Genomic DNA, 11,464 nt, shown 5'->3' with positions numbered 1-11,464 from the left:
TTGGAAAATCGCTATACCAAGTGTATCGCCCTCGAAGGCAACTATGTTGAGGAATAAATATAACTTTGCCCAAAAAACGCTTGTTTTCATTAAAAATCTGGGGATTTTCAGCCCATGTAGTATTGTCAACTGTACAGGTCGAGGTGCATAATCAGAATTTCTTTCGAGTAGCGCATAGAAACTATCTATTATCGTTTTTCGTCAACCATTCTTCGGAAGGTAAAATGTTCTTCTCCATATTACCATAACATAACATGTGACACTGACGATCTATTTTCAGTTGACATTTGATTCCTCTATTCAATATGGAATTATTACTTAACGTAAACCTGCGGTATATGTACTTGTTTTCCCACCACATTTCCTGCAACCTTCGGAAGGTTTAGCAGTCATCCATCTCACATTAAAAGTTAATAAAGATGAAATAGGGAATTCAACACTGATGACGCTGACCGTGACATATATTGTCAAGTTAATGAGTAGTGACCATCGAAGGGTTTCGTTAGTTGCTCGTTGCTTATTAAGGGGGGGATTCACCTTTGCAGGCTTCAAAAAAATCGAAATTTTTTTTTATTTATTTTGATTCCTGCATATGTGTAAAATATCCCTGTACAAGGTTTTTTCTTAATTCGCAATATTAACGCAACTATGAGCTCAAATACGTAATGGCGCACGGGGCTTTAAGCGCTTACCAACGCAAATCATCACGTCAGAATCATCAAGAGAAGCCAGAACAGCTCGATTGGAGAGATTGATGGAAAAACAGTTATATGAAAACGTGGAAGGATTATTATATGGCCCTGGCATTGCAGAATCGTAAGTGCACTAAAAAACTAAATAGTTATATGTGGAAAAAGTCGAACCAAAACTTTAAACGCGTTTTTCTCAAAACCACATTTGTCGACCTGATGGAACTATTGAATAACCCAAAAATGGATTAAGATATTGGCTTAATTGTTTTTTCCTAATACTTTTACGCATGGCAAGAACTATAATCGTGAGTTTACATCAAATATTCGATTTGTTATTCACAAAAAAGTAACAATTTTTTAGGACAAAAAATTAATTTTTTTTTCAATGCCACCATTTTGACAAATTTCAGACAATTGACATTATTTTAGTTCCTGCTATAACGACACTCATATAATTCATAAAAATAAAAAGAATTTAATTTCAGATGATTTGCAGAGTCAATATTACTTCCGTCATGGAGACGAGTTTTGCAGATGACCCCTAATTCGATCGTCATTTGGAGACATTAAAATGCATATTCGTTTAATTAAAAAATATTTCTTTTACTGTTTAGACATTACATAATTTCATGCAAAACGCTATATTGTTCTGTATATAATAAATTTTCTTTAAAAAAATCATGAAGTTGAGCTAATTTTACAGCCGGCAAGTGTGAAACCCCCCTTAAGATGTTATAAAAATTAAAATTCTCCTCCGATGATCTTGACCCTCCCATACATTATGAAGGAAATCACACTGAATAACCTTCGGAAGGATGCAGCAGTAGGGAATTTAACTCCGACAATGTTGACCTTAACATATAATGTCATGGTCACGATCCTGAATCACCATCGGACACTTTCAGCAGACGATCGTTGCCCATTAAGAAGATATTAAAATTAAAATCGACAATTCATTTCCGATGACCTTGACCCTTCCACATTTTACGAAGGTCATCACGCCGAACAACCTTCGAAAGGTTGTAGCAGTCACCCATCATGCGTTACAAAGTTATCCAAAAAATTAATACGACCCTGACTCACAATGTCAAGGTCACGACCCTGGATGAGACGATTGAGGGTGAGAGATGACAAAATGGGGTGAGAAAGGACGAAAGAGCGAGATAGGGCAAAAAAATAGAACGGTGAGGGGGATGGGTGGAAGGAGGGGCGAGAGGAGGGGGTGGAGTGAGTCAAAGTTGGTGGAGATATGAGTGAAAGGCGAGAGACAAGAGAGGTGCATGTGACTGCGGACAGAGAAGAAGGAGAAGAAGACGTTAAACAAGGTCACATACCTGAGTGACCATCGGACCCTTTCAGCAAGCGAGGGTGAGAGATGACAAAATGGGGTGAGAGAAGACGAAAAAGTGAGATAGGGCAAAAAAAATTGAGCGTTGGTGGGGGGAAGGTGAGGGTGGGGGGAGGGAAGGTGGTGGAGTGGGTCAAAGTTGGTGGAGGTGAGTGAAGGGTGAGAGACAAGAGAGGTGCACGTGACTGCGGATAAAGAAGGAGCAGAAGACGTTACTGAATTTTTCACAAAAATCATCACTTTTCGACCACTCGTATGTCCAGAACTGCTTGACCGATAAAAATTTTTTTAGCTCAAATTACTCGTGGCGATGCGGTCTTTCAGGATATATTACATGCAATTAAAAATTTTTTATATTTTAGTAATTATGCAACCTTCAAACATGGACTTTGGTGGCTCGGGATAAGAGACTTGTAGTATCTCTTTTTTTTTAATGGCCGGAGTCACTACCACGTCTCCTGAAAGTGACTCACTGTGTCTGATATTGACTGGCCAACATATCAGGAACCTGTTCTTGAATTATTCATGATAATGTTTGCGATACTGTACTTTGTAATCGTGGTAAGCGTCCCTATTTTCGGGATAATTAATAATATTATTAAAGTTTTTTGATAAATTAGTTTCTATATTCTTTAATTCGACATTTTCAATATTCCCTTCTTTTTCATTTTCCTTTTGTTTCTTTTTGTTTAATTCTGGCATTTAATTTCTCGATGTAGGAGAGCTCACCATAACAGGATAACTTTTACTTTATATTTGTTAGTTTGTTTTTGCTCTGAGGAAGGCTAAAAAATGAGCCAAAACATGTAAGCGCGTTTGTTAAATAAAGAAATTTCAAGCTTCATAAGTGTATTATTTGCGCGACGTCTTCTGCGCCTGACTCCTAAAGCCCGTATTCTTTCCAATTCTATGAATTATACATATATTACAATTCCTAATACCTACAATGTTGCAGCGATATGGCAGCGCAATCTGCAAGCAAGTTTCTGTGCAGTATGGGGTTATTATTAGAGAGTATTACCTAAGATATCTGACCGACAGAGGCTGAAACCTCTTGAAGGGTCATACTTTGAGTAACATTTGTTAAGATCAAAGTTGGTGGTTGTGACTTTTACTTTCAATTTGGCACTAAAAATTTATTTATCTTATTATTTTATTTCCACTTTATCTTATTATATTATCCCCCCCTCTCTCTCTCTTTCTCTCTCCCTCCCTCCCCTCCCCCCCTCTCTCTCTCTCTCGACATTTTAATTCGCTTCTCATCTTGTAATTTTACTCATCTGCTAAATGTTTTTAGAGGGCTTGCCCTAGAACAATAATAAACGCTTTTATCTATCTATTTATCTCTGTCCCATGCACATAAACGAATATTGTCAGTGTATGCTCATTAATGTTCATTTTCGTTTTTTGCTAATTTAATATAATATAATTATATTAGGGCATTGTGTGAGAGCTTAACTGACAGAAACACATGTATGGATTTATCCGTGTGTCTGAAAAAAATCTGAAAATCTGAAATGATGCCTTTTAAGATCTCGATATCTCGGGATTGACTGTATCAGTTTTATTCAAGTTAATTGCAATAGAAAGATCACGTTGCCATTATATAATAAAAGTGCGACTAAATTTTTAATTGCGTTTTTAGTTTTTAAGTAATTTTTATCGAAAGTTTCAAAACTCCGGATAAAACTAGTAATATAGCATTGTGAATTTGACAGCGAGATGAACATATACGCAACGACATTCATGCGTCAATCGGTCAAGTGATACCGCGTCGCTTGATATCGATATTTGTCATATACAGAATGCGTCAGCTAAACCCGGACAAAATTACATTTGAATTTTCCGTTATACGAGGGCAAATCAATAAGTACCCGTGTTAGTAATGAAGGCGCAAGCTTTTCAAAAAAATTTTTTGTATTTTTCAACGTAATCCCCTTTTAGGAGGATACACTTTTCCCAACGCTTCTGCCATTTTTTTAACTTCTCAGAAAAATACGATTTGTCGAACTCTGCAAAATAGGCCTCTGTTTCGGCGATGACCTCCTCATTCGACTGTTGCTTGGTCTCCGGTGTGTAGTAATGAATCCATGTTTCATCAACGGTTACGACTCGACGCAAAAACTCGTTCGGATTGCTCTTGAACAGTTCCAAACACTGCTTTGAAATTCATAACCGCATCTGCTTGTTGTCCACCGTAAGCAATCGCGGCACCCATCGGGCCGACAGCTTTTTCATTCCCAAGTTATCATGCAAAATATTGAATGCCGTTCCGTACAACACGCCTACGGCCTCTGCTACTTCGTGCACTTTCGTTCGGCGATCAGCGAGAATCATGTCGTGAACTTTTTTAACGATTTCCTCAGAAACCACGTCTGCCGGGCGGCCTGGGCGCTCCTCATCAAAAACAGACGAACGACCACGTTTGAATTCGTTAAACCAATATCTGACGGTTGTCATAGATGGTGAAGAGTTCCCATATGGCATCCAACTTCGTTTTTATTTCTTCGCACGTTTTTCCATCCAAAAATAAGAAACGAATCACGGATCGATATTGCTCTTCCTCCATTGTATCGGAAAACATCAAACACACTCACTACGAATTGCTGTCAAATCAAGACTATTGCATGAATTACTCTGAAATTTTGTATGGCGTCGTTTGAAAGGTAGTACACGATGGTAATGCCAACTTGCGTCAGCAACGCCGTCTGTCTTGAAACACGAGTACTTATTGATTTGCCCTCGTATGCGACTTTAGCAGTAGATGATTGTTGGCGCTTGGTTAAGTCGGATGTTTGTATGAAACATGTATAATCTCAAAATTTCTGAGTTAGTGAGATCAAGTGCGGAGTACAACTGAAGAGTGGCGATAATTGAAGCGCTTTGCGACGGACGTGCGCCAATCAAAATGATTCGGTTCTTCAAATACTCGCGACCGTTTACGACATCGCCCAAAAGTATGCAAACGCGAAGAAATCCGAAGAAGGTTCTGCTAATCCGGTGAGGCAGAGTCATTCGAAAGAGAAGACTGCAAGGACATCGGCTGTCATCCAAAGCTAAAGAGTTCATTTCGGAAGACCCAGGGGTGTCGCTTTGGAAATTGTCCACCATACTGGGGGTAAGTAAGGCCACCATGCGTCGAATCACTGAAGAGGATTTGAGATACACATTTTATGTGCTCAAAATATGACAAATGTTGTCTGAGAATGCCAAAGCCAAGAGAGTTGTCCGTTGCAATTTGCTTCATTGTTTGTTAAAGCACGAAACCGCGGGTCGCCTCAGATTTTTTCCGATAAGATTTTTACTGTTGATGCAAAAGTGGACCGAAGGAACGACTGTTGGCTCGCTCATGATCCCCAGGATATCCCCGTAATAACCAAGATGAAGTTTCCGGCGAATGTTTACGTCCTAAGTGCTGTCTCCAATGAGGGTGACATCGCGCCGACTTATTTTAAAAAAAACGGAGAAACCATCACAAACTTCCTTCCCGTGGAAATTTACCTCCGGATTCTGAGGACTGTAGTGAAGCCATGAATGGAAACTACGGCCTCCGGAAGGCCGTACATTTTTCAACAAAATGGCTCACCAGCTTGCACAAGTCATTTAGTGCAAAATTGGATTTCCGACAACGTGTACGCGTTTTGGTCCAAGGAATTCTGACCTCCCAATAGTCCAGATTTAAATCTCCTAGATTATTTCGTTTGAGGCGTTATTGAAAGAGTGTCTAACAAGTCCAGGTACCCCAACGTAGCCATCAAACTGCTATTGGGGCAAAATTCATGAATTTAAACAAGGAGCAGTAAAAAAGAGCGTGCTCGCGCTTTAGGCAAAGGATCGAGGCAGTGATCGCAGCAAATAGAGGCTACATTGAGCAATAGATCTCAGAGAGGATGTAGCAATAGATCTCAATGGATGTACAAAAATTTTTGTATATTTTCAAGTTTTTTCTGAATATAAAATGGCAGTTTAATAAACTGTTTGTTTTATCCGGATTTAGCTAACGCACCCTGTATATCCAAACAGTCTTTTCCTACAGTGTACTGAACTAATATAATAACACACATTACAGAATATAATTGAGAATTTAGTATGTAGTAATTAAGAATTTGATAGGTATACACATACTTCTTGTGTAATTAAAAAATTTTTTTAATATTAATTTTAAATAATAATTATTTTATTAACAAATTGTATTTCTTTTTATTTCTTGTCGTCTTTGTATACTTTTTCTCAGAAGGTATCAATTTTAATTAGACTTCCTAAACATCAAAAACGATATTGCAAATTCCGCGAAAAAGTAATGCATAATATTAACATTACCTACTTATATATCTATTTAAGAAACGCGCAAATTGATATGCAAGGAACGAAACAAGGAACTTTACATATGCATAACCTTTGAATTTGCCTGAACGGACAAGCGAAAAAACAAAAAACGGCATACGCCACAGGATAACAACAAAAGACTTTTCTGATAAAATTACTTTTCCATCTCTCCCGTCTCAAACATTCTATTTGAGCCGACTACCTATTCTCTCCCCATGCTTTCTATCCTGACTTTACCATACAAATGCGCCTCGAGAATGCTCGTTATTTCAAAGACGTTCCAATAAAGTGCCGGTTTTACATAGTAATTTTTATAAAGTATTCGTGCGATAGAGAGGAAGGACAGGTTACAAACTTACTGATATGAACGGTTTATCCCGTAGTGCCGCCCGATATCGTTTATGGGGGTGACACTAGCGCCGATTTGGCAGTGGCAGAGGGTGACAACGCGACTTTGAGCTGTCGTGCAACAGGACATCCACCTCCGAGAGTGTCCTGGCGGAGAGAGGATGGAGAATCCATTGTCATAAGGGCTTCCACGGCAGGTAAGACATTGTTTAAAACTTGAAATCTTTATCCTTCTTCTATTCGTCTGTAACATGTCAACTGTTACCAAGTAAAATACAAGATACCTCAAAATTTCAATTTTTATCGCGAATATCTCGTGATTCACAAGAAATACTATCAGTGCACACTGCACAGTAATTTCTTTTTCTTAAAAAAAGATACGAGAAAAATGCATTGGTATAAATTGAAAATCTAGTAGATTCAACCAGAGAAAGGTATAAATCAGATACTTATAGTTAAATCTATTAAACATTCTAATTAAGATAATCAGAAATACAGTCATAGAATTCTGAATGGTATAGTTTGTACTTCTTGATGGTATAATTAAACACATTTTTCTCACTGAAAAGAGACAACAAAAGTCTTCTCAATGTCATCTTATTACATGCGTGAATATATTAGCAGAATTACAACGTGCTATTAACCTCTAAACCGTCGATATGACACCATATGGCATCATGCGATGACTCTACTTACACCGACGAGATACTATTAATGACCGACATTCTTATGGGAGTTCGCGTTTCTGTTGAAATCTAAGTGATTATGAGTAATAAACTGATAACATAGCATTAACTTTATGATTTATTGGTTTTGTAGATATGCACACATATTTAAAACTCAACAAAACTCGATTTTTAATTAAAATTAAGATTTCTATGTTATCGTCCGGATTTGATCATCAACAGAGATAATAACTGTAGAGAAAGAAATTTTGCAGCAATATACAAGGTATTATAGTATTATAGTATTATAAGTATATATTATGATGTTATAGTGTTATAAGTACGCATACTTATCTAGATAAAACATTTAATTAAAAAACAGTAATACTAGGCTCAAAGGAATAAATCAATAATATCAAAAAGTAATGCCTATATGAGCCGACACTGGAAGTTCATGTGCAGAAAAACTTTATTCGTTAAAATTAATCTTCACACCGATTAAAAAGGGATTACATAACAAGTTCCAGCAATTAAACAACCAAGAACATATTCAAAGAACAATGGATGACAATAAAAATGAGATTCAGAGATTTTTCACGATCTTTTATACCGGAGATATCTGATAAAATAAAAAATTTTGTTGCTAAAGTACCAGGAGTTAATAAGGGTTACAAAAGCATCAACAAATTAAAACAATTCATTAAGGTTCAAAAAGACCCTCTTCCAAAGTTTTCTCACTCTAATGTTGTCTACAAACTTGAATGTAAAAACTGTGATGCATTCTACGTAGGACAGACTAAGAGGTGTTTGAAGACGCGTATATCGGAGCATAGCAGTCATATTAACAGGAGCATGACACAGTCCTCGGTGATTACTGACCATAGACTTGAGACATCTCATGAATTCGATTGGGAAAATGTTAGAATACTTGATGAGGAGAAAATTTTAAACAAAAGACTAATATCTCTCTCTCTGAAGTGATACACATTAGAAGACAGAAACAGGGTTTGAATTTGCATAATGATATGTCAACTCTTGAACCGTAATATGTGGATTTATTTAAGAATAGAACTTCTTTTTTAACTTTTACATTTATTGAAAGTTTATAATTATGGGTTCTTATTTTAAATCTAAACTTTAAAGTTTATTTTTATTATTTTTTTTTATTTATATTTTTATGTTTATCATTTAATAATTATTGATTATTTATTTTTTATTTTTATTTTTATTTTTCAGTCTTTATTTTCTATTTATTTTACTTCAAAATTTTTAATTTTTAATTTTTATTTTTTATTTATTACTCACTATTTAGTTATTTTTTATTCTTGATTTGACTGTGATTAAAAAACCGCTGATAAAATTAATTTCACATATTGGACCATGTATTGTTAAGTAAGAATATGCGAGCACTTGAAAACTTATAAAGAGATAAATTAATTTTCCATCTTCTCTTTACAATAATATAGACACAGACTTTAGTGACTTTAAAAATGTATTAACTTAACACTATATAGGACTAAGTTAAAATTTATTTGTATTTTATTGTGTTTAGCATAAAAATTTTTAATCTAATAAGTCATCTTGTGACAAAACAAATTTGTGTTACTGTATCGATACAATTTAATAAGCTTGTAACTGTGACTGTACCAATATTATTGGTTTGTCTTTAGACGTGACTTTGCTCTTGGATTGGCGATTTTAAACGTATTGTCACATTCGCAGGCTAACGTTTAAGCTAACAACATCAAAGTTACTCGGTTGCTATGTAAGATTTTCGTAGATAATTTTCATTAAATCAAATAGTTTAATAATATTAAATAGTGTTATTATTTAAAATAAAAATAAAAATATAAAATAAATGTTCTTTTATAGTGAAATTGTCAGTTTGATAGTGGAGTTAACGTTGATGAAATATGTAATTAGTCAAGTTCAGCGTTACATGTAAGTCATATAGGTAATCCTTCCTTTTACAATATATTAATAATATGATAATAACATATATATAATTATTTTATATAGCAAATCGATCAATTTGATGTACATTATTAGAACAAAGGACACATTCTGCAATTTATGTTAGCCTTAAGACAATATTCATAGCGTTTAATATATTTTGTACTGAAGAGGATCCGAAGCGAGGGTCGAAACGTTTACCAATTAATGTAATTCTCCGAATAAAGTTTTCCTGTACATGAACATCCAGTGTCGGCTCATATAGGCATTACTTTTTGTAATTAAATGTTTTATTTAAATAAAAAATCGTCAATTTAATAATAGAGGAAAGCCCCCTATTATGAGATAGGCGCCTAATATGAGATAGCGGCATTTCTGCTAAAATAATAAACGCTATATATTAGTTCCACCATGAATTTATTGCTCTTGGATTGAAAACTATTTAGTAAAAAATTCATTATTAGATCATGCCTGTAGTCATTGTAAAAAAAGATTTTAGAATTTTGATATCTTCAAATTTCATTGAAATGAGCCTTTAAATCTTGTTTATTATTTAATAAATAAATATTTGGCAATAAATTCTTCATGTAGTGAATAACCCATGCTCCTATGTCATAGTGAAAATCGTTGCTAAAGAATAAATGTTATTGTACTATAATAAAAAGGACAACCGGAATGAACGTCGAGTGTCTATTTCTGCGATGCTTGTTTCCAACTACCTGAAGACGAGTTCTGGGTATAATCGATCGCATGCTTATTTTTCACGCACCCTGGCTGTGTTTGTTTGCATTTTAGAAACATGAAAGAAAGTTTTTTAGTTGCAATATTGATATATCTTGCGTTTTACTATCGATTTCTCGGGGCATCTCATATTATTAGCACAATTTTTTGAATTTGTGATTTGCCCATTTTTTACATTTCGCTAATTTGAAAAAAAAATGGAATTTGAATTAAATTTTATATAACGTTATCTTAAAGCTTATTAAATTCCCTTCAAAATGATCTATTATTTTTTTAAGTTCTACCCAGAGACTTCTAGCATTTATCCAAAATGAATTCGGTATCTCATAATAGGGGCCTTTCCTCTATATCCAAAAATTTATATTGATAATCACAAATTTAAATCAATTGTCGATAATGTCAGAGTTCTTCAATTTCCTCCGGATCCTTTTTGTATGGACATGGAAAATTTACCTAGGATTGACGGTTTTTAAGAGAATCCTAAAATCGTTTGTATTACCGACTAAACCATATAATTTTTGTAACAATTACTTTTTTCCTCTCTTAATGATTCGAACATCCTTTTCTAGGATTAAAATATATGCATTAATACGTATCTGTGAGGTGAAATCTATGCTGAGAACGACAAAAAATTTTGAAATTGAGATCTTCTTTACCACTTCTTAGTCCAATATGGCGCTTCAAAGCTATCATGTCGAGATAACATTTTCTTCATATAAAACTTGTGCAATCTGTACTCATTTCTGTACTTACGAAATAGTAGTCTACAGACTAGTAGTTTGCACGAAGAAACAGCGTGGAGTTCTTAAAATTGGACTTAGACGTCTAATTAAAACGTAATTGTTATATATACGAAAATTTATGTAGATATCAACAACAAAAAACTCCAAAACCAGGGCGAATGAGAGTCAACGTAGTAATTAATACGCAATTTTAATTCTTCGATTTAAAAATAGATTCTTTATTCCAAAAATAGTACGTTTCAGTTCGCTTTGGAACCATCATCAGTAAAACAAATTTAAAATATCAATTCCTACATATCAAAGAAAAAATCACCATCAGATTAGCAGATTTGATGTTATAATCCAGTGGTCGCAAGGATTTGTACATTTCGGGCCGATTCCGACCCCCACCACCGCACGGCCGAGCCGCCGCACAGTGGTACGAAACGCTTAAAAACCTGGCCAAAAATCGAAAAATGAGTGAGTTTGCTTGGATATGTGTATACAGGGATTTTTGAGGTCACTGAATTCAAATTTGGCATTAAAATTGTGAAATTTGTAACATTTTATTTATTTTTTGTACACACAAATCTACTTATACAAGGTTTCTTGCGTTTATTATATTGATGAAGTGGGTGTCTAGGTATTCGCCTTCGAGGGAGTGGGTGT

The 11,464-nt window shown here is 34.9% G+C and overlaps 1 protein-coding gene and 1 pseudogene across 1 annotated transcript in view; one reads left to right on the top strand and one right to left on the bottom strand.

Annotated features, from left to right (window-relative positions):
* Positions 1-3,942: 3,942 nt before the first annotated feature.
* On the bottom strand, positions 3,943-4,609 carry LOC108765766 (histone-lysine N-methyltransferase SETMAR-like; annotated as a pseudogene).
* Positions 4,610-4,716: 107 nt separating this feature from the next.
* The window catches only part of LOC108765765 (lachesin), an 86,305-nt gene continuing 79,557 nt past the window's right edge, over positions 4,717-11,464 (top strand). Inside the window, exons 1-2 of the mRNA XM_018514609.1 lie at positions 4,717-4,837; positions 6,750-6,911. Of these exons, the coding sequence (XP_018370111.1) occupies positions 4,717-4,837; positions 6,750-6,911 (283 nt within the window). The remainder of the gene's footprint in view (positions 4,838-6,749; positions 6,912-11,464) is intronic.

The sequence above is a fragment of the Trachymyrmex cornetzi genome, unplaced genomic scaffold (assembly GCF_001594075.2).
Source record: "Trachymyrmex cornetzi isolate Tcor2-1 unplaced genomic scaffold, Tcor1.1 scaffold526, whole genome shotgun sequence".
Taxonomy (NCBI): Eukaryota; Metazoa; Arthropoda; class Insecta; order Hymenoptera; family Formicidae; genus Trachymyrmex; species Trachymyrmex cornetzi.
Note: the sequence above shows the minus strand (reverse complement) of the source record. Positions and strands in the feature narration are given on the sequence as shown.